The sequence below is a fragment of the Myotis myotis genome, unplaced genomic scaffold (assembly GCF_014108235.1).
Source record: "Myotis myotis isolate mMyoMyo1 unplaced genomic scaffold, mMyoMyo1.p scaffold_m19_p_26, whole genome shotgun sequence".
NCBI lineage: Eukaryota > Metazoa > Chordata > Mammalia > Chiroptera > Vespertilionidae > Myotis > Myotis myotis.
In genome coordinates, this window is record NW_023416331.1 from 2,413,146 (window position 1) to 2,440,919 (window position 27,774).

Genomic DNA, 27,774 nt, shown 5'->3' on the forward strand with positions numbered 1-27,774 from the left:
CATAGGTGTATAAACTATTTATTAACAGACGAGGCCTACAGACTTATTTCTTCTTGGACACACCCACAGTGCGACCCCGGCGGCCTGTGGTCTTGGTGTGCTGGCCTCGAACACGAAGACTGTGGGTGAGAAGAGGATCACAGGTCATTCACATCACACAAAACAGGGAAGAGAAGGCAGCTCCAAGGGGAAGGAGACCTCCACCCAGACTCACCCCCAGAAGTGGCGCAGCCCTCTGTGGGCCCGAATTTTCTTCAGCCGCTCCAGGTCTTCACGAAGCTTGTTGTCCAGACCATTGGCCAGGACCTGGATTGAGAAGAGGGTGAGGGATGCTTCATTACCCCCAACCTCCACTGCCCGGCCTTTCTTCACGCTCATCTCAATACACACCTGGCTGTATTTCCCGTCCTTCACATCCTTCTGTCTGTTCAAGAACCAGTCTGGAATCTTGTACTGGCGTGGGTTCTGCATAATGGTGATCACACGTTCCACCTGGCAGGCAGGACACAGGTCAGATCCCGATGGCACCATTCTGAGGCAGGCCCAGCCCACAGGCCCCCTTCCGGGTCCTCACCTCGTCCTCTGTGAGCTCTCCTGCCCGCTTGGTGAGGTCGATGTCTGCTTTCCTCAACACCACGTGAGCATATCTTCGCCCTACACCCTGAGAGGTTGTGGAATTGGGCTGGAGTTATTTTTTTGGTTTCCTTTATCACCCCAGTTGCTAAAAAAAGCAAAGTTAGGGCCTGCAACTGTCTAATGCCGTGGTTGGCAAACTGCGGCTCGCGAGCCACATGAGGCTCTTTGGCCCCCTCTGAGTGTGGCTCTTCCTAAGCCTTAGGAGTACCCTAATTTAAGTTAATAACAATGTACCTACCTCTATAGTTTAAGTTTAAAAAATTTGGCTCTCAAAAGAAATTTCAATCGTTGTACTGTTGATATTTGGCTCTGTTGACTAATGAGTTTGCCGACCACTGGTCTAGTGCCTGCTCACATGACCTGTACCTCACCCACTTTTCCAGATAAGAAGCGTAACGATTAAGTAGAAGAGGAAAATAGTTTTGTTCAGGCGCAGGGCTGGACCAAGAACTTGGGGCAGATATCACCTGGAAAGCAGGAACGCCTTTCATATTGCCCAGCATGTGCACTTCCTGATAAACGCTGGCTATCAGACAAAGCAGTGGCACAAAGAGCCTGGCACTTGAAGCTGATACAGGTTCAAAGCAGGTCTGTTGGTCAGCAGGCTTGATCAGATAGGGCTGTCAGCTCCTGGAAACTTTAAAGGTCTTTGGACCAGCCACTGCATGCCATGATCAGTGTTATGTATTAATTTTAGAGAGGAAGAGGGGGAGAAACATCCATTTGTTGTTGCACTTATTTATGCCCTTACAGTTGTTTCTTGTATATATCTTGATGGGGGACTGAACCCACAATCTTGCTGTATTGGGACGCATTCTAATCAACTGAGCTACCTGGCCAGGGCCACAATGATCAGTTTTTAAAGATCACAAGCTTGATTCTGTCGGTACTCAAAGTTGACCAGGCCCTAGAGAACTTATTGCCCACATCAAACTTACTGGTGGCATCATATAAACACCAACCAAACAGATCTGGACAGTGAAGGATGGTGACCTGGGTTCAACAGTGCCCCCCACCCAATGTATTTCCACCCAGAATCTCACATTCGGAATCTTTGAAAATATGGTCAGAATGAGGCTATACTGCATCAGGACACCCCTAAATCCAATGACCCTATCTCACTAAAGGAGAGGACATGTAGACAAAGAGGAAAAGCCATGTGATAACTAAGTCAAGAATTTGGAGTGGTGTGGCTGTAAGACAAAGGAATATTGAGGATTGCTGGTGACTACCAGAGGGTAGAAGAGGAAGACAGGATTCCTTGAGCCTACAGAGGGAGCATGCCCTGTGGACACCTTGATCTTGGCTATTTGGTCTACAGAACTGAGACCAGGTTCTGCTGTTTTAAGCCAAATCCGTGGTAACCTGTTACAACAGCCCAAGGAGAGTTGGTATTTCCTCTGTAAGAAAGTGACCTACGGCCCTGGCCAGTGTGGCTCCATTAGTTGGAGCCTAGTCCCATGTACCAAAGGGTCTCAGGTTCAATTCCCTGTTAGAGCACATGACCCGGTTGCAGGTCCCATCCCAAGTAGAGGTGTGAATGGGAGGCAACGGATTTCTCCCTCCCTTATAAAAAAAAAAATAAACCCTCAGGTATATTTAATATGTGCAGATAAAATAGTATATGTTTGAGATTTACTTTAAAATATGCGTGGAAAGGGCATAGATGAAACAAGATTTTTAGTTTTAGCTAGATGATACAGTAAACACCTCGATTTTATGGACACTGATTTAATAGACTTCGGATTTAATGGACAAAATTTCCAGTCTGTATGTCATATATGAAAATGAACACCCTATTAATAACCAGTATCAACCTATAATTAAAACAGGTTGTTATTCAGTTATTTTTAACAAAATGTAGCAAGTAGGCCATACAGTTGGAAAAACACTAGTAATTTCACTGACAAACATTACATAGCCACAATTAGTCTACATATTTAAGTCCAAGTTTCACTGCTTGTAAACTATGTTCAGGGAATGATTAGCACATCATCACACTGCATCGTATGAGATAATTGGTTCTATTGTCGTGGGACTTCATGCAGCAGTTTTTAATGTTTTTATTGATGTTAGAGATAGAGGAAGGGAGGGAGAGGTAGAAGTGAGGAGGGCTACTGCCCCCTACTGGGACCAGCCCACACCTGGACATGCCACACCAGCCAGGGCTCTGCAGTGGTTCTAACTCGTGCCAGGACAGGTGTTCCCCAGCCGGTGCATTTGTTTACTCATGGTGATTGCTGAACACACACACTTACTAGACCTATTAAGTATAAACTTAAAATCACAGTAAAACATAAAAAACTGTGAAATTAAAGTTTTCATACCTAATTTTAATTGCACAAACGTTCCTACATAAGTAAAAACAGGTAAACCAGATCCACAGTTGCCATCTTTTCCATCCAGACTACACTACAGGGAACAGTCATGTTTGTAGTCCAAGGGCCTGGACCACGTTATAGAAGAGCTAATACTCTGAAAGCATTTAGAGAAGTACTGCTCACAGGGACACTGGCATTTTGGCAGGACAAGTGTTCCTTATACTACCCAGTCATTAGTAACCCAGATGAGTTATCCCTGATTTAGAGGAAGAACAGAAGACCAGGCAGCCCTAAAGGACACCCATAGCAAAAATCTACAAGCGGAGGTAAAAACCCCAGGAAGGGAAAACAGCAGAGAAATTGTGCAGGATCTTTATTACCTCTCAACACACTCTTCTTGCTATCTTCCATTCCATTCCTCACCCTTCCCGTAATTAACTGTGCTGACCACTTTAGAAGAACCCCTCCCTCCACTCAGGCTGCCTTTCCCCATCCTGGGTCCTTAACAAAAGACCAAGCTTTAGTTCTCTTACCAGAGGAAGAGCTAGCTGCCTTTGCTGGCTCTCCACAAAATTAGCAAAAACCTCATCTATAGAAATAACTTTCCCAATGATAAGCAGGGCATCAGGACCCCTAGAGAGACTTCATTCAGTACCTGAAACTGCTTCGGTGGTGCTGTTCTTTCTAAGTATATTTTTATTGATTCCAGAGAGGGAGAGGGAGAGGGAGAGGGAGAGAGAGAGGGAGAAACATCAACCATAGATTGGCTGCCTACTGCACGCCTCCTACTGGGGATCAAGCATGTGCCCTGACCTGGAATCAGACCTCCTGGTTCGTGGGCCCTCGCTTAACCAGTGAGCCAACACCGGCCGGGTGGGTTGTTTTAAGTTGACAAGTTATAACACAGATTTAACTAATGAGTGCAAAACCAACTAATTTTGAAGAGGCAGTTTAACAGAAGCACCCCATTAACCACAGCCACCCTTTACCATTCATTTGTCTCATTACAACCCTTCGAAAAGGAACTTCTGTACTTTATGCTGCCTTACTAGTTCCCCACAACAGAAGCAACCTTCTTACAAAGGGTAAGCTATGCTCCCTGCAGTACAGAATTAAGAACCAAGGGAATTTGATGAACCTAGGATTTTAGTTTTAAACTCATCAGTTTCCTTCAAAATTCTCTGAAACCAGGCAAAAGCATCCCTGATAACATCCATGCCCTAATACTGCTTGAGCACCTATCACACAAGCTGGGAACTGTGAGGAGACAGGACTGGCTCCAACCCTGGTGCACGCACATCCTGATGGGAAAAGTAGTCATTCAGCCATCTCCACACTAATCACAAGTATTCCAGAGAACAAAAACAGAATGGAAACATGCCCCCCTTTGGCTCCAAGAGTCCGTTTGGTGAAGGGAGATACCCCAGCTTGCATTCACCCACTTATTTCACGAAAGGAGCCAAGTACTGGTTCCTGCTTCAGCTGGACAGAGGCAATGACTTTCACCTCTGGAAATGTGAGGAAACATCCTGCTCATGATGTAGTGACATCCCTCCCACCTATGTCCCTTCACGCTTGGGATCTGTTGGCATGTCTACCCACCCAAGATGCACAATTATCCGATTTATGGGGCATAGAAATGTCACAGGAAGGGCTGCTGTTGTGATGCACTGAGGGAAGGAGGCACAAACCAAACCCAGGATGACCTCCAGATGAGGGCTGAGGGCCCAGGAAAATCCTGGCGAACTCATGTAGACAAATCCACTCCCCACCCCCGGGTGAACTCTTCGGGCCTGACCTGACTTTACCTTCCGGGTGAACGTGGAAAGGGGCTCAGGGTTCCCCAGCAGCTGAGGTGACCTGGTTGGGGCTTGTTTCACCTTGCCTCACTTACAGCTTAGGTCTTAACCACCTCAGCCTCGTTTACAGTCTCCACTCCTCGCCCTCCTTTACCTTAATTGCAGTGATGGCAAAGGCTATTTTCCGCCGCCCATCGATATTGGTGTTGAGTACTCGCAAAATGTGCTGGAACTTCTCAGGAATCACTAGAGACTGGCAGAGATTGGGGGAGAAAGCAAACACCGTGAACTAGCAAATCACAACCTGACAGGAACGTTAAACTCGTCACACAGGGAGCCAGGTGCCCCCGCGGGTTTCCACCAACTGCAAACTCCTTAGTCCTGCGGACACAGGAACGGGAAGCGTTGGGGTTGGGGCAATGCAACCTCTGGGAGAGGACAAATCTCCTGCCTGTCTGCAAGGTACTCTGAGTGCGGAGGCAGCGGTCCCCCCGCACGCCCAAGCCTTTCGCTGCTTTCGAGCGCCCGGGGAGCGACTCTTCCTCCGGCCCCACTGCCCAGAAACGGAAGTCTCTAGTCGTTCCTTCCCAGGGCGCGATCCAAAGTTCCACACAGAAAGTTGCAGGCCCCTAAAGCGGGGCGTTTTCGGCTCCCTGATAGCAGACCTTCCCTGCCCGGTCCGATGTCGCCGGATCCCCGGACGGATTCGAGTCTTACCATGGCGGCAGCGGCGTGCAGGCCTCCTGTGGAAAAGAAAGCGGAAGTTACGTAATAGTCTTATATAGCGAGCGGGCGGAAGGGGCGGGGTGATGTTGGTGTAGCTTCCGGAAACGGCTTGTGCCGGCGTCCACTAGACTTCAGAGTTTGAATTAGCTGCTACAACTTCCGGCGTGCTCTCTTCACAGCTCGTAGCGTTCTGGGGGGTGAGAGCCGCGAAGGTTCCGGGTGAGGTTGTGCCGAGACGTGCGCTTCCCACCCGTCCCCGGTGGAGTGGTTGGCGCTCCCAGGGAGGCTGGCCCGGCACACTGAGCGCTGGTACCTGGGGACGGTTTCGCGCTGTGCCACGCGCTCGGGACGTGTAGTTCCACTCGGGAGGACGGGCTCGCGCGACTGACAGCTGCCGGAAGTGAGGCTGCGCGAATGGCCGCCGCTGCCACCATGGCGGCCGCTGCCCGGGAGCTGGTGTTGCGGGCCGGGGCCTCAGACATGGAGGAGGAGGAGGGCCCGCTGGTGAGAACGCAGGGCTTTTTCTCCTCCGGAGTCGCGCTCGGTCGTGCTCGCGTCCAAAAGGCCCGGGCTGGGTTTCGGTTCGGGTGGGAGCTCGGCGGCGGCCAGAGGGGCGCTCCGCAACCCTCCCTGGAGTCGGGCCCGAGCCTGAGCAGGGACCAGAGTGGTCGGCTCCAATTCCCGGGGCACAGTTCCAATGAACCTCCAGATTTGGGGGCAGAATGGTGCTGTCTGAAGGCTAAGAGCGTGGCCTCGGGGCAGATTGCCTGTGTTTTAGTCCCAGCTCTGCTGCTCACGCTGCGTGTCCTTGGGCAAGTTAGCTACCTCTGCCCTCACTTTCTATACCTGTAAGGTGAAGGAAATGGTAGGACATGCTGTTACAGGCGAGATTCCAGGGGAAACTGAGGCAGAAACATTAGGACAAGGCCAAACAGTGTGAGTAATTTGCAACTGGCCTGCAAATAAACCACTGTCTCCCCAGCCACGGACTCTCATAATGGATGCAGAAAGCGAGGCGGAAAGCAGAAAGGAAAAAAGGGCACTTTTACGCCCTAAGCAGAGAAGCCAGCAGTCTCAGGGCTCGGCAAGATAAAGTTGCCAGGATTCTGGGAAGCCCACAACAAGAAAACCTTGAGGCTTAACCTGAGCCAAGATATTCAGCAAAAGAATCTTTTGAAACCTACAGACAGGAGGAGGGCATATTACTCCTCCAACTTGCTCCAGACACTCGCTTTTCCGCGTTATCCGGGAAAGCCCATCTGTGCTCCCAGCCGAATGAGATGGATTTGCTTGCTTTGCTTTCTCAATAAAGGTGCATGCTTTAAATGCTTTAATAAATTGGCTGTTTACAGCACAGCCAAGGTCTTCGTATAGATTCATTTATATGAGAAGACAAGGATCAAGGTTGGGGACAGTCCTCTCCCACTAGTTCAGGGGCCTCTCCTGTCTGGTAACCCCTCTCTGGTGTCGGTGAGAGGGGCCTATAACACTACAATATAGGTTGTTGGTTAGATCAGTGAGTATATTTAAGATGGCACCTGGCATGCAGGTGAACACTGTTAGCTGACATTTCTAGGAAAACTGGAGCTCCCCGGAGGGATTGTGATAGAACACCTAAGATAGCAGAAGTCTGGGCTCCTAAATTCAACGGCAAGTTCTGCTCTGCCCTCTGCAACTCCTGATTGTCCTCATCCATTCTCTGTGGATTGCCTGGCTCCTAGTCGTATTCCCTGCCCATCAGCCCCAACTCATACACTGGGTACAATGTGAGACTCTTGGAATTTTTCACTCAGTACCTATGGCTGCCCAGTTACAGTTCCTCCCTCCCCCTTGAAGGATTAGGGATTATTCCATTATATACATATAATTATATGTAATTATATATATAAAGGGATTATTCCATTATATATATTTATATATATATATATATATATATATATATATATATATATATATATATATTTGGTTTGTGTTTTGTTAATCCTCACCTGAGGATATTTTTCCATTGATTCTTAAAGAGAGTGTAAGGGAAAGAGAGAGACAGAAAACATCGATATGAGCCCTAGCCTGTTTGGCTCAGTGGATAGAGCGTTGGCCTGTGGACTGAAGGGTCCCAGGTTTGATTCTGGTCAAGGGCACATGCCCGAGTTGCAGGCTTGATCCCCAGGAGGGGGCGTGCAGGAGGAGCCAGTCAATGGTTCTCTCTCATCATTGATGTTTCTATCTCTCCCTCTCCACTCCTCTCTGAAATCAATAAAAATATATTTAAAAAAGAAAACATTGATATGAGAGAGACACATTGATTGGTTGCCTCCCACATGTGCCCCAAGTGGGGCTGGGGATCGAGCCTGTAATTGAGGTATGTGCTTTTTTTTTTTTTTTAATGTTATATATTTCAGAGAGAGGAAGGGAGAGGGAGAGAGAAATAAAAACCTGCATGATGAGAGAGAATCATTGATCCCCTGCCTCCTGCACACCCATTGCTGGGTATCTAGCCTGCATCCTGGACTGGGAATCAAATCATGACCTCCTGGTTCATAGATCAGTGCTCAACACTGAGCCACACCAGGGAGGTATGTGCTCTTGACTGGAATTGAATCCAGGACCCTTCAGGCCTTGGGCCGACACTCTATCCACTGAGCAAAACCGGTTAGGACTCCATTATATTTTGTTCTTCCCATTTCCCCCTGTATCCTTTCTCATTAACTTATCCCTCTCCAGGGGGGCGGTCCTGATCTGCAGGAGCCGTTGCAGCTTGGAGTGTTGGACATCACCTCCGATGAATTTATCCTGGATGAAGTGGATGGTGAGTGATGGCCCAGGGTGGATGCAGAGTGCCTGCAATCTGAGAGGCATGGGGGCTGGAAGTAACAAGGCAGGGATTGGTGTGCAGATGTTCACTGTGGGGAGAGGGAGCTGTGAACTGAACCTTTATAATAAACTTTTATTTCCAGTTCACATTCAGGCAAATCTGGAGGATGAGTTAGTAAAGGAAGCTCTTAAAACGGTGAGGCTTTCTGCTATACTAACCTGCCCTCCCCCACACCTCCCCTCCCCTTGAAGGAAACAGTGTTTTGTGCTTAATATCCTGGTGTCTTACCCTCTAATCCTCTGTTGATTCTGTTCAGTGTCCCCTCGCTGTGACTTCCTTTTGAACTGTAATGTCTGTGTTCTCCCAGGGTGTGGATATCCGTCACTATTCAAAGCAGGTTGAGCTGGAGCTACAACAGATTGAGCAGAAGTCCATTCGGGATTGTATCCTCCAGCAGAGGAAGGGGAGTGTTATTAAAACGGGGGTTTGTGGAGCGTGGCTGGGGGTGACCTCTTCTCTCTCAGGGTTCGGTCACCTCGGGGAGGAGCTAGAGAGGCCCTGCAGGTCTGCGGCTCTCCGTCCTCACAGAGAGGCCCCTTGACTTCCTGTGGGTCAGATATCCAGGAGAGTGAGAACATAGCGTCACTGCACAACCAGATCACAGCCTGCGATGCTGTCCTCGAGGTTCGTAACCGTGACCTGTAACCCCTGAAATAACCTTGAACCACATCGTGGTCTTTGGTGCCATTCTTACTCTTATTATTATTTTATTAATCCTCTCCCAAGGATATTTTTCCATTGGTTTTTAGAGAGAGTGGAAGGGAGAGGGAGAGACAGAGAGAAACATCAATGTGAGAGAGACACTTCGATTGGTTGCCTCCTGCACGCATCCCGACCAGGGCTGGGGAACTGCCACCAAGGTATGTGCCCTTGACCCGAATCGAACCAGGACCCTTCAGTCCACAGGCCGACGCTCTCTCCACTGAGCCAAACCGGCCAGGGGGGTGCCATTCTTTAGGTCGTCGACCTCAGGTGGGGACAAAGCCACTTGCAATGTGACCTCAGCAGCCTTTTTTGTTGTTATTGCCATAACTGATGTTATTTGCCAGTGACCTTTGGGGTACCTCTTCCCGCATCACCTGCCACCCTCATGGGCTGATTGATACTGGAGAGTCACCAATGCACTTAGGTGGCCCACTGGTCCCCTGCCAGCCTGTGGTGCCCCAGCGGCGTCTTCTGCCTTTTTCCCAGCGCATGGAGCAGATGTTGGGAGCTTTTCAGAGTGACCTCAGCTCCATCAGCTCGGAGATCCGGACACTGCAGGAACAGTCAGGAGCCATGAACATTCGGCTTCGAAACCGCCAGGCAGTTCGAGGGAAACTTGGGGAGCTTGTCGATGGTCTGGTAGTGCCCACTGCTCTGGTCACGTGAGTTACTAGTTTGAAGGGTGTTTATAGCAGGCAGGTGGGCTGGGCTGACCTCACCTACTTACCACATGGGATTCTTGGCTTCAGGTCACCAAGTGCCTTCCAGAAGTTGGTGGTTGGGTCGACAGCCCTTCTAACCTTGATGGATGCTTTAGGCATCAAAGACTAGGAGTCATCCAGGGTCAGGGGTGTAGTGAGGGCCCAAGAACAGAAAATTGTACGTAAACCCTGACTATGATACAGTAAGAGGGAAAGGAGAGAGGTTGGTTGTCAAGGATATGATTCGGAGTCTAGGGATGTCTAGGTCTCCCTCCCAACCCATCCCACCCCTTCCTGCTACCTAGGGCAATTCTGGAGGCGCCAGTGACAGAACCCAGATTCCTGGAACAGCTGCAGGAACTGGATGCCAAGGCAGCTGCAGTCCGAGAGCAGGAGGCTAGAGGCACAGCGGCCTGTGCTGACGTCAGGGGTGTGCTTGACCGGCTCCGGGTCAAGGTGAGGGCTGGGGGCATAGCCCAGAGACTAGAACCGGCTCCCTGTGCCTTCCCCCGCCTTCCCTGCCAGAGCTCATGCTCACATCCCTGGGTTCCCCTGAGGATCTTAAAAACAGGGCTGTTCTCCACCCGTCCTCCTCCTCTGCTTAACATTTGTCACTTCCCTCAGTGCTCCCAACAGAAAGGAGGCTGCAGCTTCATGCCCTGTTTGGTCCCCCATATCTAGGCAGTGACGAAGATCCGAGAGTTCATCCTTCAGAAGATTTATTCCTTCAGAAAACCCATGACCAACTATCAGATCCCCCAGACGGCCCTGCTGAAGTACAGGTCACCATGGGAGGATGGCCTCGGGGCCTTGGGCAGCCACGTGTAGTGTCCTTGGGCAGGCGGGGACACTGACGGTCCCTGGCCCCTCCAGGTTCTTCTATCAGTTCCTGCTGGGCAATGAAAGAGCAACAGCCAAGGAGATCCGGGACGAATATGTGGAGACGCTGAGCAAGATCTACCTGTCTTACTACCGCTCCTACCTGGGGCGGCTCATGAAGGTGCAGGTGAGGCCACGGAGGGAGAAACATTCCTGGCGCCTGGGCTGGGAAGAAGGGCCACCTGGGCAAGGGGGGACAATGGGAAACAAACGTGTTATGGTTCTGTGGGCAGAAGTGGTTACCAGTTCTGTTCCTTTTTTCTCCAGTACGAGGAAGTCGCAGAGAAGGATGACCTAATGGGCGTGGAAGATACAGCAAAGAAAGATATCCTAGAGCTGACCTGGGCTCGGCCTGGAGAGCCAGGGGCTTCTGACTCCAGCCCCCAAGGCACTGCTGCTTACCTTTTCTGTGGGACCTAAACCTTTGAGCATGTGCTGGAGGCTGCGGCCATCCTTCCCAGAAAAAAAGTCATTGTGATACTTAGTTTTGCATATGATGTTGGGGTGTAGAGGTCTCCTGAAGCGCACTCACAGATGTCAGGTGGAGTGGGGCACTGGTTCTGGGAGAGGGGCCTCTAGATTGTCGGCCGCTGTAGGCCCCGGAGGTACTGAGTCTGATTTTCTACCACAGCTGTGATCTTATTTTCCCTGACTCTGACCCTTCACGATTCTTTTCAAAGCCATCCCTGCGAAGCAGAAACACCATCTTCACCCTGGGGACCCGTGGCTCTGTCATCTCCCCGACTGAGCTGGAGGCCCCCATCCTGGTGCCCCACACCGCCCAGCGAGGAGAACAGAGGGTAGGAGGAAGAGCAAGCTGCAGTCGTGAGGGTGCTGAGAGGCTGGCTGGGGCTGGGTGGGAAGGTTAGAGCTGTCAACCCTTGGGACCTGGGAGTGGCCTTTCCCAGTCTCCCTAGTGTACTGTGATTCGAAGAGGGCTGGGACCACGACCTAGGGCACATGGGGGAAGAGACCTGTCCTGAGGCAGCTGTGGAGGTATATGCAGGAGTAGCCACAGCAGTGAGGGGTGGGCTGTTCTCTCGTACCCCTTCCCCCCTTCAGTACCTACCTATTCAGGTGAGATGGGAAGGGTCTCCTGAGCTCTCAGTACCCAGGTTTACTGATTTCCCAGCCACCTCTATAGGGAGTCAGTGTTGGGGTTCATCTCTGTCTCTCTCTTTACCCTCCCATCCTAGTATCCATTTGAGGCCCTCTTTCGCAGCCAGCACTACGCCCTCCTAGACAATTCCTGCCGGGAATATCTTTTCATCTGTGAATTCTTTGTTGTGTCTGGCACGGCTGCACACGACCTCTTCCATGCTGTCATGGGCCGCACGCTCAGCATGACCCTGGTAAGACCCCTGCCTACGCTCCTGTGCTCTCAGACTCGTGTCCTCAGTCCTTATCCCAACTATTGGAGGGTCATGGCTCTGGTGGTAATGAAACCAGGACCCCTCATACTAAAGCATCTAAGCCTTGCCAGCCGGTGTGGCTCAGTAATTAGGCATTGGCCTCTGAACCAGGAGGTCATGGTTCGATCCCCAGTCAGGGCATATGTCCGGGTTGCGGGCTCAATCCTCAATAGGGGGCGTGCAGGAGGCAGCCGGGCAATTATTCTCTCTCATTGATGTTTCTATCTCTCTCTCCCTCTCTAAAACCAATAAAAATATATTTTAAAAAATAGAAATGGGGGGTAATGTAGGGATAAGGACATATGTAACAACTTAATAAAGAAATTTAAAAAAATAGAAATAGTGCTCGCTTCAGTAGCACATATACTAAAACTGGAATGATACAGAGAAGATTAGCATGGTCCCTGCGCAAGGATGACATGCAAATTCGTGAAGCATTCCATATTTAAAAAACACACCACAAAACGAAAATAAATGAAAATGAAACATCTAAGCCTTGTATTCACAGCATGACTCCCTACAAAACCCTTAAAGCTTGGGGTCCCCAAGGCTACCCCCTACTGCTGATCCACACCCAGGCAGTAGCTGAGGGACCCGTAAACCTCAGTACTCAGCCCTGAATTCTGTACTAGGCTCATGAGCAAGGCAGCGGACAGAGCCAGGCGAGGGGCATTGCCCTTTTCGATTTCTCTCCCTCCTTCCCTCCCTCCCTCCCGGGGCTGCATCCCATAGGAGCACACGCATCTGTCTCTGGCCACTGGGAAGGACAAAGTAATGTGCTCTTTCAGTCCTCTGCCTGTTGTTAAATCACAGAAGCACCTGGAGTCCTATCTCGCTGACTGCTACGATGCCATTGCTGTTTTTCTCTGTATCCACATCGTCCTCCGATTCCGCAACATCGCCACGAAGAGGGATGTTCCCGCCCTGGACAGGTCACTGAGTTCTGGTCCTTGAAGCCCTGCTGGCCTTGAGATCTTGGTCTTACAGAACCCTGCCCTTAGGCTCCTACTGACTTGATACCAGTGACCCTAATCCCATTCACCTGCCAGGAGGCAGCCCTACTGGTCTGACTCACCTTTCATACCCAGTCCTACCAGCACCAACCACCAGCTGTTAACCTGCAAGATGCCCCAGAATGGGGCGGGTTTTCCTCACACACCCTAACACAAACCCCACTCCTCCCCCACCATTCGCCCCACCCCCACCCGACCCTGACATTCCTGGCCTGAGGATCGCTGATTCTGGTTACGCCCACAGGTACTGGGAACAGGTGCTTGCCTTGCTGTGGCCACGGTTTGAGCTGATACTGGAGATGAATGTCCAGAGTGTCCGAAGCACTGACCCTCAGCGCCTTGGGGGACTGGATACTCGGCCCCACTATGTGAGGGAGGGCAAGGGTAGCAGAGGTTCCTGAAAGGCAGGGCTCTAAACTGCAGTTGGGGTGGGGTGGAGGGCGTTGTCTACGCATTTCTTTTGTGCCCGGCGGGTTGTTTAGCTAAAGGCGGTGGGGGGCAGTCCAGGAGTGTTAATTCAGGGCGGCTGGGCGCTGGCTGTAGGGTTGGAGGTGGGAGTCACACACAGGTTGGTTGGCCAGCTCAGGGGAGCTGAGAGGTTGGGCTGGGCCAGGAAGTTGGGGTGATTTTTCTTCCCACCTCCTTTCTCCAGATCACACGGCGATATGCAGAGTTCTCCTCTGCTCTTGTCAGCATCAACCAGACATTCCCCAACGAGCGGACGATGCAGCTGCTGGGGCAGCTCCAGGTGAGGGGCAGCTCCAGCCCAAGCCATGGGCGTGTGAGGGGGCCCTGTGCCCTCACCTTCTCCTGTCACCTCTGGGCTTTTCCAGGTAGAAGTGGAGAATTTCGTACTCCGAGTGGCAGCAGAGTTCTCCTCAAGGAAGGAGCAGCTTGTCTTTCTGATCAACAACTACGACATGATGCTGGGCGTGCTGATGGTAGTAGGCGCCCTGCTTTCCGCTTCCCCACCCAGGGAATCGGGCGCCCCATTGTTCTGCTGGCTCTGAGGGCTTGTTTTTGCTGGGTCATTGGTTCATTCTGGAGTCTGGCCAGGGCAGTACATGTGGAAGGAAGGGGATATCCTGCAGTGAGGGCTGCCTCTCCTGAACTTGGTATTTCCCTTTGTCTTCCCTTAGGAGCGGGCTGCGGATGACAGCAAAGAGGTCGAGGGTTTCCAGCAGCTGCTCAATGCTCGGACACAGGTAGGGATGTGGAGAAAAGGAAAGGGACAGCTGTGTGTGTGTGTGTGTGTGTGTGTGTGTGTGTGTAGGGAGTGGTAGTTACTGGACTCCATCTACACACAATTGGAATAACTCCTGGTTCACAACATGTCATTATTGGTCTATTTTTAAAAAAATACATTTATTGATTTCAGAGAGGAAAGGAGAGGGAAAGAGAGAGATAAACATCAATGATGAGAGAGAATCACTGGGTCAGCTGTCTCCTGCACACCCCACACTGGTGACCGAGCCCACAACCTGGGCCTGACCGGGAATCAAACCATGACGTCCTGGTTCATAGGTCAAGGCTCTACCACTGAGCCACGCAGGCCCGGATATTTTGTATTTTTTTAATGATATAAACACCCATGAGCCTACAATACACCTTGGCAATAACCAAGCTCAGAGTATGAATTCTTCTTCATCCCATCTCCCTGCCTTTCACATAGAAGCACCTGGTGACCTACATGCTGTGTTTATCATACTCTTGCTTTTAAAATTTAATTATAGCTAAGCCAGTGATGGCGAACCTATGACACGCGTGTCAGAGGTGACACGTGAACTCATTTTTTTGGTTGATTTTTCTTGATAAATGGCATTTAAATATATAAAATATCAAAAATATAAGTCTTTGTCTTACTATGGTTGCAAATATGAAAAAATTTCTATATGTGACACGGCACCGGAGTTAAGTTAGGGTTTTTCAAAATGCTGACACGCCGAGCTCAAAAGGTTCGCCATCACTGAGCTAAGCCGTGGCTAGATAGCTCAGTTGGTTAGAACACTGTCCCGATATGCCAAAGTTATAGGTTCGATGCCTGGTCAGGGCACAAATAAGGATTAACCAATGGCCGGTTCAGTGTGGCTCAGTGGTTGAGTGTCAACCTATGAACCAGGAGGTCACAGTTAAATTTCTAGTCAGAGCACATCCCCAGGTTGCAGGCTCCATCCCCATTGTGAGGTGTGCAGGAGGCAGCCGATCAATGATTCTCTCTCATCATTGATGTTTCTATCTCTCCCTCTCCCTTCCTCTCTGAAATCAATAAAATATATATATATTTTAAAAGAATCAGCCAATATATAAATAAGTGGAACAGTTGATCACTGTTTCTCTCCCTCTTCCTCTCTCTAAAACTTAATTAAAAATATAGCTATGCCAGCCGAAACCGGTTTGGCTCAGTGGATAGAGCATCTGCCTGCGGACTGAAAGGTCCCAGGTTCGATTCCGGTCAAGGGCATGTACCTGGGTTGCGGGCACATCCCCAGTAGGAGATGTGCAGGAGGCAGCTGATTGATGTTTCTAACTCTCTATCTCTCTCCCTTCCTCTCTGTAAAAAATCAATAAAATATATTAAAAAAATATATATATATATAGCTATGCCAAAACAATAATTATTTATATACTAGAGGCCCCATGCACAAAATTTGTGCACTTGGGGCAGGGGTGGGGGTGTCCCCCAGCCTGGCTTGTACCCTCTCACAGTGTGGGAGCCCCGTGATTGATTGCCCCAAAGAGGTAGGCAGGAGCCGTGGGACCCGCCTCCGCTGCACTCACGCAGCATCAAGCCCCCACCAACCCGCCCGTGCCTTGCCATGCACACAGCCCCACCCACCCTCGTGCGCCCACTGCGCATGCAGCCTCCTGGTGATCGCTCGTTACAGCGTCACAACCACATAGGCTTTTATTATTATAGATATATTTTTAGTGTTACAAAAACAGAATCACAGGATATTTTCAAGCGTAATTTTTCTAATATGATCACACATTATTACACATGGCTGTAGTTCATTCTTTTTCACTGTTAGATCATGTTACTTATGTGAATATAACGTGTTCCTGTAAGAGGACATTGTTTTTGTTTTTTTGGTTTGTTTAAAAATATATTTTATTGATTTTTTACCGAGAGGAAGGGAGGGAGATAGAGAGTTAGAAACATCGATGAGAGAGAAACATCGATCAGCTGCCTCCTGCACATCTCCCACTGTGGATGCGCCCGCAACCCAGGCACATGCCCTTGACCGGAATCGAACCCGGAACCCTTCAGTCTGCAGGCCTACGCTCTATCCACTGAGCCAAACTGGTTTCGGCAGAGGACATTGTTTATGAACAATTATGTCTTCTGTTTTTTTTTCATTTTACTTTTTCAATTACAGTTTACTTTCAATATTATTCTATATTAGTTTGAGGTGAACAGCATGGTGGTTAGGCAATCAGATATTTTACAAAATATTACCCCCAATATTTTCAGTACTGAATTGATACCATGCATAGTTATTACAATACTATTATTATATTTTTAATTTACTTTTATTGTTGAGGGTATTATAGATGTCCCCCATTTTCCCTCCTTTGCCCCCCCGCCCCAGGGCCTTCTCTGCACTGTTGTCTGTGTCTATGGGCTGTGCATAATAAAAGTGTAGTATGCTAAGTGTCTGACCCATTGGTTGACTAGCCAGTCGCTATGATGCACACTGACCACCAGGGGGCAGATGCTCCAACCAGTAGGTTAGCTTGCTCCTGGGGTCTGGCTGATCCGGGCTGGACATGTCCTGGAGCCCTCCCGTGGTCCCTCCCCAGCCGGCCAACCTCCCAGGGTCCCTCACCGGCTGGCCAGCCCTGATGGCCCTGAGCAGGACTGGGCGAGACAGCCCTGATCAATCCCAATCACCAGCCTGGCCAAGGGACCCCACCAGTACATGAATTTGTGCACCAGGCCTCTAGTATGCATATAAGTCCTTTGACAATATTAACGAGTATATTCCCTATACTGTACTTTACATCCCTGTGACTTCTGTAACTACCAGTTTGTACTTATTAATCCCCTCACCTTTTTCACCCAGCCCCAAGCCCCCTTCCCTCTACCAGCCACCAGTTTGCTCTCTGCATCAATGAGTCTGTTTCAATTTTGTTTGTTTATTTTGAACACTTACGTCTTTAGTGCACATAGATGTAGATAAGTTTTTTATGTAGGTAAATTTTATCTCAAAATCAATAACTTTTTTTAAAAAAAGAGTTCTTTATATATTTTACATACTGATCTTTTGTTGATTATATAGATTGCAGAAATTTTCCGTGTTTTATCTCTTTTTTAAAAAAAAAAATCTTTATTGTTGAGAGTATTACAGATGTTCTCCTTTTTCACACCATTTCCCCCTCCACCCAGTTCCCACTCTGGCCCTAGGCCTTCACCACCCTATTGTCTGTGTCCATAGGTAATGCATATATGCATATACTAGTAAATTGTTTGGTTAATCTCTTCCTGCCCCCACCCTCATCCCACCTTCCGCCCTTCCCTCTGAGATTCATCAGCCTGTTCTATGTTTACATGCCTCTGGTTCTATTTAATTCATCAGTTTATTTTGTTTGCTTTTTTGTTGTTTTTTTTTTAATATATTTTTTATTGATTAAGATATTACATATGTGTCCTTGTCCCCACGTTACCCTCTACCCCCCCCCCCCCCGCTCATGTCCTCACACACACACACACCCACACACACCCGTTGTCCGTGTCCATTGGTTAGGCCTATATGCCTGCATGTAAGTCCTTTGGTTGATCTTTCCCCCTTACCCCCACCCTCCCCTACCCTCCCTCCAAAGCCCGACAGTCCAATCAATGCCTCTCCTTCTCTGGATCAGTCCTTGTTCATCAGTTTATGTGTTCATTATATTCCACAAATGAGTGAGATCATGTGGTATTTATCCGCTCTCCAGTTCCATCCATGCTGTGGCAAATGGTAAGAGTTCCTTTTTCTTCTTCCTCTTCTTAAAGAATACCTTTCAGCATTTCATATAATGCTGGTTTGGTGGTGATGAACTCCTTTAGCTTTTTCTTATCCGTGAAGCTCTTTATCTGACCTTCTATTCTGAATGATAGCTTTGCTGGATAAAGTAATCTTGGTTGCAGGTTCATGCTATTCATCACTTTGAATATTTCTTGCCACTCTCTTCTGGCCTGCATGGTTTCTGTTGAGAAATCAGCTGACAGTCGTATGGGTACTCCCTTGTAGGTAACTGACTGTCTTTCTCTTGCTGCTTTTAAGATTCTCTCTTTGTCTTTTGCTCTTGGCATTTTAATGATGATGTGTCTTAGTGTGGTCCTCTTTGGATTCCTTTTGTTTGGGGTTCTCTGCGCTTCCTGGACTTATAAGTCTATTTCTTTCACCAGGTAGGGGAAGTTTTCTGTCATTATTTCTTCAAATAGGTTTTCAATATCTTGCCCTCTCTCTTCTTCTGGTACCCCTATAATTCTGATGTTGGTACGCTTGAAGTTGTCCCAGAGGCTCCTTACACTATCTTCATATTTTTGGAATCTCTTTTCTTTTTTCTTTTTCGGTTGGGTATTTTTTGTTTCTTTGTATTTCAAATCTTTGACTTGATTCTTGGGATCCTCTTGTCTGCTGTTGGATCTCTGTAAATTATTCTTTATTTCAGTCAGTGTATGCTTAATTTCTAGTTGGTCCTTTTTCATGTCCTCCAGGGTCTCACTATACTTATTGAGGGACTCATTAAATTTACCGGCAGTTTCCATAAAATTCTTGAAAAACCTTATAAACGTGGCCTTGAACTCTATATCCAGTCGTTTGCTTTCATCCATTTCTGCCATTTGTGACCTGTTTCTTTGTCTCCGCATTTTGGCTGCTTCCCTGTGTTGATAGAGTGGCTTTGTGTGCTAGGTGTCCTGTAGGGCCCAGTGGCTCAGCCTCCCCAGTTACCTGAGGTAGCTATGCCTTGGTTGTTGTAGGATCACTGGGAGGAATTGACCTCCAGGCCAGTTGGCAGTGAGAATCAGCTGTGTCTGCAGTGGGAGAACTTCTGTGCTGGAGACACCCTTCTGGGGCAAGACTTGCTTCAGTGGGGCTTTGGTGCTCACTGAGACTGCACCCTGAGTGTGTCCCTTATGGATCTGAGGAGTTGTGATCTGGATGGTCCCCCTCTGACCACTGGGTACAGTGGCTCTTGGATCTAAGGAGGTGCTAATTTAGCCTCTGCCTGAGGTTACACAGCAGGAACTACGAAGAGAACTGCAGATTCCCCTTCCTTTTTTGGCCCTAATGAGGCTCAGCTGTGAAGCAATGCAAGCCGCTGTGGGGCCTTGGGCCTTCTCTTGGAAGTTCTGGGTCTGTCTGGCCAGGCTGCAGTTAGGTATTTACAGGTTACAAAGGGCCGGGGCATTCATATGCAAAAGCCTCTGCCGCAGCCTGGGTGGGGCGGGGTCTCAAGGAATCAAAGGGCGGAGCAAACAGCTATGGCGGAGCCTCAGCCCTGCCCTAAGGAGTCGCGAGTCTCAGTGTCCTGGTAACGGCTGCAAGCACCTCTGAGGGAAAGCCACCCTCAAGTTCGCCCGCTGCCAAACAGTCCAGTTTCTCCCCGTATGAGTCCTGGGTCCCCAGAGACTTCCTGGAACCGGAGTTCAGAGCCGTCGGGAGCTTGTGACTCCCTCCGGATTAAAAAAGACAGCCGCGTCCTCAGGTGCCAGCCCTTTTCCACGCGCGTGTGAGTCCCCTACCTCTGCACTTTACTTCCGCAGCTCCTCTGGCTCTCAGTGTGCTTTTCTTTCCTTCTAGTTGTAGAATTTACACTCAGCCATCCTTCCTGTAGTTCTGGATGATGTCCGTTTTGTGTTTTTGACGTGTTTTTCAATTGTTGTGGGAAGCAGCAATTTCCTGGTGTTTATCTATGCTGCCATCTTAGTTTTCCCAGTTTATTTTGTTCATTAGATTTCTTGTTTATTTTTAGATTAAATTGTTGGTATGTATTTATTGCCATTTTGTTGTTCATATTTTTTATCTTTTTATCCTCCTTCTCTTTCTTCTGCTTTTCCTCCTTCTTCCTCTCTTTCTCTCTTCCTCTTAATAAAGAACACCCTTCAACGTTTCATGTAATACTGGTTTGGTGGTGATGAACTCCTTTAGCTTTTTCTTGTCTCTGAAGCTCTTTATTTGACCTTCAATTCTAAATGATAGCTTTGCTGGGTGGATTAATCTTGGTTAGGTCCTTGCTATTCATCACTTTGAATATTTCTTGCCACTCCTTCTGGTCTGTAATGTTTCTGTTGAAAAATCAGCTGACAGTTGTGTGTATACTCCCTTGTAGTTAACTAACTGCTTTTCTCTTGCTGCTTTTAAGATTCTCTTTGGCCCTAACCGGTTTGTCTCAGTGGATAGAGCATCAGCCTGTGGATTGAAGGGTCCCAGGATTGATTCCAGTCAAGGGCATGTACCTTGGTTGTGGGCACATCCCCAGTAGGGGGTGTGCAAGAGGCAGCTGATCGATGTTTCTCTCTCATCGATGTTTCTAACTCTCTATCCCTCTCCCTTCCTCTCTGTAAAAAATCAACAAAATATATTAAATTTAAAAAAAAAAGATTCTCTTTGTCTTTAACCCTTGACATTTTAATTATGATGTGTCTTGGTGTGGGGGTTCCTCTTGTTTGGGACTCTGCACTTCCTGGACTTGTAAGTCTACTTCTTTCACCTGGTAGGGGAAGTTTTTTGTCATTATTTCTTCAAATAGGTTTTCAATATCCTGCTCTTTGTCATCTCCTTTTGGCATCCCCATAATGTGAATGTTGGTACATTTGAAGTTGTCCCAGACACTTCTTACACTGTCTTCATATTTTTGGATTCTTTTTGCACTTCTGATTGGATGTTTTTTGCTTCCTCATATCCGAAATCACTGATTTGATTCTCGGCATCCTGTACTCTACTGTTGAATCCCTGTAAATTGTTCTCTTTTTTAAAATATATATTTAGTGATTTCAGAGAGGAAGGGAGAAGGAGAGAGAGAGAGAGAGAGAAACATCCATGATGAGAGAGAAAATTATTCTTTATTTCAGTTAGTATATGCTTAATTTCTGAATGGTCCTTTTTCATGTCTTTGAAATTCTCACTAAGATCCTGGAAATTCTTACTAAGTCCCTTGAAGCTCTCAAAATCCTTGAGTATCCTTATAACCATTGTTTTGAACTCTGTATCTAGTAGTTTTTCTGGAGATTTCGTCTGTTCTTTCATTTGTGACATGTTTCTTTGTCTCTGCAGTTTGGCTGCTCCCTTTGTTTGTTTCTATATATTAGGTAGAGCTGCTATGTCTCCTGAAATTGGCCTTGTGTGCTAGATGTCCTGTAGGGCTCAGTGGCTCAGCCTCCCCAGTCACCTGAGCTGGGCACTCTACGTGGGCCCCTGTGTGGGCTGTATGCACAGTCTTGTAGTTGAGCCTTGATTGCTGTTGGAGTCACTGGAAGGAATTAACCTCCAGGCCAACTGGCTGTGAGGACTGGCTGTGAGGACCAGCTGTAACTACAGTGGCAGAGTTTGCTGTGCAGGAGACACCCCTATGGAGCAGGACTTGCTTCAGTGGGGCTTTGGTGCTCGATGAGTCTGCTCCTTGAGTGTGTTGCTTATAAATGTGTAGAGTTGTGATATGGTGTGGTCTGAAGTTGTCCATCAGGTGCACTGGCTCTGGGGCCTCTGCCTGGGGCCACCTGGCAGAAGCTACAGTGTGATCTGCAGATGGCTGCTACTTGTGTTGGGCTTGGAAGGCCAGGCAAGGCCAAGCTATGAAGCAAGGCAGGCTGATGCTAGTGCCAGGTCTTGGGCCTCTTATTGATAAGTTTGGGGCACACTGATGCCACCTGCTGCTTGTTTGAGAGATTTTAGAAAAGTCTGAAGTCTGAGCCAGGACAAGCCATTCGTATGGAAAAGCTGCTGCTGCAAACAGCTTGGATGTGGCTGAGTCTCAGGGAATCACCAGGGAGGAGCAAATAGTGTGGGCCAGATTGATGGAGACTCAGATATGGCTACTAGTCAGCTCTGCGATGGGGGAAGTCCCAGCATAAGAACAATGAAGCCCATGAGTACCCCTGTTTGGGAGAAAGCTGCCCCCAAGTTTTTGCCCCATGCTAGGCAATCCAGTTCCTCTGTGTATGCCCCTTGATCCACCTGTCCCCCCCAGGCTGCTTCCTGAGTACTGGAGCTCAGAGGGAGCAAATCCACGGAAGTCTGTGCACCAGCCCTTTAAAAGGAATTGCCTGGGACTCCAGCAGCCTCCATGTCTCTCAGCCACAATCCTCGCTGGTTTTTACAGCCTGAAGTTACCGAGACATCTCTTCCTAGCTCTGCAACCTGGTCTGGGGGGCTGGTGTGGGACTGAAAGCCCTTGTTCCTCATGGGAGGCCTCCTCAGCCAAGATATCCCTCCCAGTTAACAAAACGCCACACATGGGTGTCAGATCAGCCTGTTCTGTGCCTCCACCCCTCCTACCAGTTTCAATGTTCTTTCTTCTTTACTTCTCTAGTTATAGGACTTCCATTCAGTCAGATTTCAGATGGTTCTGAATGATGGTTGTTCTGTATTTTAGTTTTAATTTCGATGTGATTGTGGGAGGCAGTGAGTACCAGCATTTACCTATGCCACCATCTTGGTTCTTCTCTTATTTTGTTTTTTAAATTCCACGTATGAGTGAAATCATTTGGCATTTATCTTTCTCTAACTTATTTCACTCAGCGCAATACCCCTTAGGTCCATCCATGGTGTTGCAGATGGCAAGACTTCATACTTTTTTATGGCTTAGTCATATTCCATTATATATATGCACCACATCTTTATCCATTTATCTATTGATAGACACTTAGATTGCTTCCATCTCTTAGTTATTATAAATAATGCTGCAGTGAATATATGAATGCATATAGTTTTTAGAATTATTGTTTTGGGTTTCTTTGGATAAATGTCCAGAACTGTAATTACTGGGTCCTTCTTTGTCTCTTGTTATATAGCCTTTGTTTTAAAGTCTTATTTTGTCTGGTATAAGTATTGCTACCCCAGCTTTTGTTTGTTTGTTTCCATTTTCATGAAATATCTTTTTCCATCCCTTTACTTTCAGTCAGTGTGTGTCTCTCAATCTGATATGTAAGAGTCTTGTTTTGTTATTCACTCAGCCTCCATGTCTTCTGATTGAAGCATTTAATCCATTTGAACTTAAAGTAATTGTTGATAGATGTGTATTTGTTGCCATTTTATTATTCATACTAGTGTCCTGGTGCACAGATTCATGCACATTGAGAGGAAATTAATTAGAAGAAATATTTTAATATCGCTCTTTGCCCTTTCTCTATAATAGAAGTGTCAACCAAATTCACAATCGACAATTCAGATTGAAACACACGTGTGTGATTGGCACCAGCAAGAGATTTATATGTATTGCACATGTGTGAGTCAACTTAGCCTTTTAGAGATATAGAACAAACTTTCTTAATTAGACCTGCTTTCTGATTTAGCTAAACTTTTTCCAGCCCAGTGAAGCACCTCAACTTCTCTTTCAGGTAATTGTCAGCAACACAGCAGTAAATATCAACACCAAGCAGATTATTATTGTAGATCTCACAGGGAGAACAAAGAATAAAATATTTAACTGCAACAGTGTTTGACTATATTCTGTGCAGTGAGAAAACCTGAAGTCATTTTCAAGGTCCACCATTTCTTCTTTTCAGTCTGGTCAACTTTCTAAATCTCTTGTTTTTCTGCTAATGAAAAGAAAATATGATTCTACTGAGTCTCCTATCTACCTACTCCAAGACTTCTGTGAGGATCAAATGAGATAAGGCACATGAAAATGCTTCACATTTGGTTAAAGTGTAAAATGTTTGCACCTGGCTATAAAACAGGTTGTGTTCCTGGGCTGAAGAAACTCCAAGGAGGCTAGTTGCTAGGGAGAGGAAGCCGGACGTTGCTATGTGACATTACCCAGTGCCCACAACGACTGTTTCTGGGCTGGGCTGGGCTGTGGGACACATTTTGCGCCATGGGGTCTTGGCAGCATTGGCTGCAGTTTGTCACTGTGGGGTGGTCGTGGGGCTTGTCTCCCACTTGGGGAAGCTGAGTGTTGGTTTGTGGTGCCGGGTCTGTATCCGTTTATTTTTAAATGGATAGTGCGTGTCATGGCAGCTCCTGCATTGAGCGTCTGCCCCCTGGTGGTCAGTGCATGTCATAGCTACCAGTTGGACCGACACTTAGCCTTTAATATATATAGTTGTTGTTTTTTTATCTTCTTCTTAAAGAAGATTCTTTATCACTTCTTGTAATACTGGTTTGGTGGTGATGAACTCCTTTAGCTTTTTCTTATCTGGGAAGCTCTTTATCTGACTTTCTATTCTTTTTTTTTTTTTTAATATATTTTTATTGATTTTTTTTTTACAGAGAGGAAGGGAGAGGGATAGAGAGTTAGAAACATCGATGAGAGAGAAACATCGACCAGCTGCCTCCTCTACACCTCCTACTGGGGATGTGCCCGCAACCAAGGTATATGCCCTTGACTGGAATCGAACCTGGGACCCTTCAGTCCGCAGGCCAATGCTCTATCCACCGAGCCAAACCGGTTTTGGCTCTATTCTAAATCTTTGCTGGATAGCATAATCTTGGTTGCAGGTCCTTGCTTTTCATCACTTTGTATTCAATGCCAATTTCATTTGGCCTGCAAAGTTTCTGTTGAGAAATCAGCTGACAGACTTTGGGAGCTTCCTTGTAGATAACTAACTGCTTTTCTCTTGCTGCTTATGATTCTCTCTTTGTAGTTCTCATGAGAGAGTAACTTTCCCACATAGGGCTGGCATCAGGCTCAGTTTCCAAATAGCAGAGTTGTCATGGCCATTTACCTTCTGGTAGCCTTGCCCCTCTGTTTCCAACCCTGACCCCAATTTCTTGTTGCTCTGCTCCCATTTTAGTTTACTTTCTGGGTGTGTTTTATGTTGTTGTTGTTTTGTTTTTAGGAGGGGGGAGCCTTGAAGATTTCCCCTACCTCTTGTGAGACCAGCATTTCTCAAAGTGTATGACCTTTGCTATGGGAATGTTCTAAGGATCTAGTCCAGTGGCTCTCAACTTTCTGGCCCTTTAAATACAGTTCCTCATGTTGTGACCCCCAACCATAAAATTATTTTTGTTTCTACTTCATAACTGTAATTTTGCTGTTATGAATTGTAATGTAAATATCTGATATGCAGGATGGTCTTAGGCGGTCCCTGTGAAAGGGTCGTTCGACCCTCCAAAGGGGTCGCGACCCACAGGTTGAGAACTGCTGATAGTCGGTCATGATGCCAGAATTGGGAAAAATCTGCTGACACCAGGACACTCAGTTGTATATGTATGTATGTGTGTGTGTTTCTCCAGGAATTCATTGAAGAGTTGCTCTCTCCTCCTTTTGGGGGTCTGGTGGCATTTGTGAAGGAGGCTGAGGCTCTGATTGAGCGTGGACAGGCTGAACGACTTCGAGGGGAAGAAGGTATAAGGATGGTGTGATAGAAAAGGGGTCAGTGGTAAGGTGACTAGAAATGAAAAATGAGAGGATGTGGATTATATGGGGAGTGGGTGGATCAGGAAAGAATGGGTTGGGAGAACACCAGAAGAGAGGGGTTGGATGATGAGGATGGCTGTGCCCTGGGGAGGACTTGGTGGGATCAAAGATCATTTAGCCTAGTCTCTATCTGATACCCTCTTTTTCCTCCTGCCATCAGCCCGTGTTACTCAGCTGATCCGTGGCTTTGGTAGTTCCTGGAAATCATCGGTGGAGTCTCTGAGTCAGGATGTAATGCGGAGTTTCACCAACTTCAGAAATGGAACTAGTATCATCCAGGTGATCTGCAACTCCCAGCCCCCACTTCCACCCTGTCCCATCACTAATTTCCCCCCCTTTTCCTTGGGCTCAGCATCATCCAAGTGACCCTTGATCTTCAACTACCAGCTGTGCCCAGAGTTCTGGATAAGCCCCAACCTGGTTCTGAATCATCATCTCACAGTCTTACCCTCCTTGACTTTCTCTGACCAGGGAGCATTGACCCAGCTAATCCAGCTCTATCATCGCTTCCACCGGGTGTTGTCTCAGCCCCAGCTCCGAGCTCTCCCTGCCCGGGCTGAGCTCATCAACATTCACCACCTTATGGTGGAGCTCAAGAAGCACAAGCCCAATTTCTGATGTGCTGGATCCTGGGATTCACCAGCCCTCTCCGCGGACTCTACAGCCCACCCATACCTCTCTTCACCTCGTGCCCCTTCCAGTTCCTCCTTGCCTCCCAGTCTATGACATGCCTCACCCTGCCTTCATCCCCGGGGCCCTGCCTCTTCAGGGTAAGCTGCATTCCCTTGGCTTTCTGACTCTCCCAGTGTCTTTAGGTTTCCCAGGACCACCTTTCCCTGGGCTTCCAAAACGGCCGTTATCATTCTCCCAACGTTGTCACAACCCCTCTCCCCCTGAAAAACACACCAAAAACCCAAGGCTCTTTTCTCTTCCTCTAGTAAAACCTTCACTTGCCTCCATTTCTGGTTCATTCAACTCCTGTCACCATGTCCTGAGGTGTGAAGCCTCACCTCTTGGACTTGATGGCAAGGGGAGACTGCCTCCAAGTCAGTGGTGTTCTTTTCATGCAAAGTGACTTCTGTAGCTTTTTGGCCTACGATCCTAGCAACTTGAACACTAACCAGTCCCCCTCCTGGCTTGAGAAGTACTTCAAGGTCAGTCTGCAGGGAACAATAAATATTTAATATGACATAACACCCTTCTCCCATTTCCTTTCTCCTTCCTCCTGGGGCCTTCCAGTAGCCCCATCTGTGCTCCAGGGTTACCTCCATCCCTTTTGGTGGATGTTGAGAAAGTAGGGACACACAGTAACCTTTAACCTCTAGGCCAAAGTAGCTGCATTGGTTTTAGCGAGGGGATTATGTCGTGAGTACCCTGCCTGGTGGAGGAAGGTGGCCCCTGGTTAAAATGGCGGATGCACGGGCTGGGCACCTGGCTGTGCCACCGCAGGCACCGTCCCAAGGGCCACCCAGGGTCGCCTTGAGCCGGCCGTGGGGTTGCCAGCCCTGTCAGCTCACTAGCTGCTGGCTGCGGCCTCACGGCCCCTTGCAGAGGCTGCAGCACCCACACTGGGGACGGGGAAGCCAGGTTTGCAGGGTGTCCTCAGCCGTTTCTGGGTTTGACTTGGAGTCTGCTGCTGCCTCCGCCTAGACACCTTATCTGAACTTAGACTCTGGACTGGAGAGACGGGAGGCGCCTTTTAGCCCTAGGGGGAAGGTGCGGGCACCGGGAAAATGGTGATTTGGCCGTGTTTCCTTCATTCCTCTGCCCCTAAGGCCCAGGCGTTCCCTCCCAGGGCCCGGCGAGTGGCGGCTTCTACTCCCCGCTCACGCCCCCGGGCTGCGGGCCCAGCTTGCGGGGGGCGGGAGAGGCGGGCGGGGGGTGAGGAGCCGTTCTCCGGACGCCGCGCGGTCAGAGCGCCGGGTGCGAGAGTTCGGCGCGGGCAGCGGAGGGAAGGCTGGCGCGTTCCGAGGCGGGGCTCGAGCGGGCGCGGCTGGCGGGCTCCCGATTGGCTGCCGCGGCTGGCGGGCTCTCCCGATTGGCTGCCGCGGGGAGGGGCGTGGCGGAGAACCGCCCTCCGCTCCCGCCGTTTCTGGGCTCCGCCCCACTCCGAGAGCCGCGCTCGGTCCGCGTGGAAACCGGG

General features: G+C 48.4%; 2 protein-coding genes and 1 non-coding gene across 7 annotated transcripts; 2 read left to right on the forward strand and 1 right to left on the reverse strand.

Annotated features, from left to right (window-relative positions):
* On the reverse strand, positions 1 to 5,922 carry RPS18 (ribosomal protein S18). 2 transcript variants are annotated; one of them, XM_036356336.1, is made up of 6 exons: positions 5,914 to 5,922; positions 4,911 to 5,009; positions 575 to 661; positions 391 to 492; positions 215 to 306; positions 1 to 119 (listed from the first exon to the last, which is right to left on the reverse strand). In XM_036356336.1, exons 1-6 carry the CDS (start codon positions 5,914 to 5,916, stop codon positions 44 to 46), a joined length of 459 nt encoding a protein of 152 aa, XP_036212229.1. In that variant the 5' UTR covers positions 5,917 to 5,922; the 3' UTR covers positions 1 to 43. The 2 variants fall into 2 exon arrangements, with proteins under 2 accessions (XP_036212229.1, XP_036212228.1); XM_036356335.1 differs by lacking the exon at positions 5,914 to 5,922 and adding an exon at positions 5,474 to 5,598 and having other exon boundaries at positions 3 to 119.
* On the forward strand, positions 5,695 to 26,825 carry VPS52 (VPS52 subunit of GARP complex). Of its 4 annotated transcripts, XR_004975261.1 has the most exons (21): positions 5,695 to 5,986; positions 8,204 to 8,288; positions 8,437 to 8,489; positions 8,662 to 8,737; positions 8,911 to 8,978; positions 9,546 to 9,721; positions 10,066 to 10,216; positions 10,442 to 10,542; positions 10,634 to 10,766; positions 10,907 to 10,964; positions 11,306 to 11,439; positions 11,836 to 11,991; positions 12,865 to 12,983; positions 13,309 to 13,432; positions 13,717 to 13,812; positions 13,898 to 14,008; positions 14,204 to 14,269; positions 25,448 to 25,559; positions 25,792 to 25,910; positions 26,103 to 26,401; positions 26,570 to 26,825. XR_004975261.1 is itself a non-coding variant. In XM_036356314.1 (20 exons), exons 1-20 carry the CDS (start codon positions 5,897 to 5,899, stop codon positions 26,247 to 26,249), a joined length of 2,175 nt encoding a protein of 724 aa, XP_036212207.1. In that variant the 5' UTR covers positions 5,695 to 5,896; the 3' UTR covers positions 26,250 to 26,825. The 4 variants fall into 4 exon arrangements, 3 of the variants coding, with proteins under 3 accessions (XP_036212207.1, XP_036212208.1, XP_036212209.1); XM_036356314.1 differs by having other exon boundaries at positions 26,103 to 26,825; XM_036356315.1 differs by having other exon boundaries at positions 5,696 to 5,986; positions 13,898 to 14,005; positions 26,103 to 26,825.
* LOC118648930 lies at positions 12,394 to 12,500 on the forward strand. The gene has a single exon (XR_004965516.1). It is a non-coding gene; the product is annotated as a U6 spliceosomal RNA (small nuclear RNA).
* Positions 26,826 to 27,774: the final 949 nt, after the last annotated feature.

Coding starts and splice junctions, on each gene's coding strand:
- RPS18 (XM_036356336.1), bottom strand. Junction 493..574: donor GAGAGCTCACAGAGGACGAG/GTGAGGACCCGG, acceptor CCTGCCTGCCAG/GTGGAACGTGTGATCACCAT. Junction 120..214: donor GGGCTGCGCCACTTCTGGGG/GTGAGTCTGGGT, acceptor TCTCACCCACAG/TCTTCGTGTTCGAGGCCAGC.
- VPS52 (XM_036356314.1), top strand. CDS start 5,897: ATGGCCGCCGCTGCCACCATGGCGGCCGCTGCCCGGGAGCTGGTGTTG. Junction 12,984..13,308: donor GATGTTCCCGCCCTGGACAG/GTCACTGAGTTC, acceptor TTACGCCCACAG/GTACTGGGAACAGGTGCTTG. Junction 25,911..26,102: donor ATGGAACTAGTATCATCCAG/GTGATCTGCAAC, acceptor TTCTCTGACCAG/GGAGCATTGACCCAGCTAAT.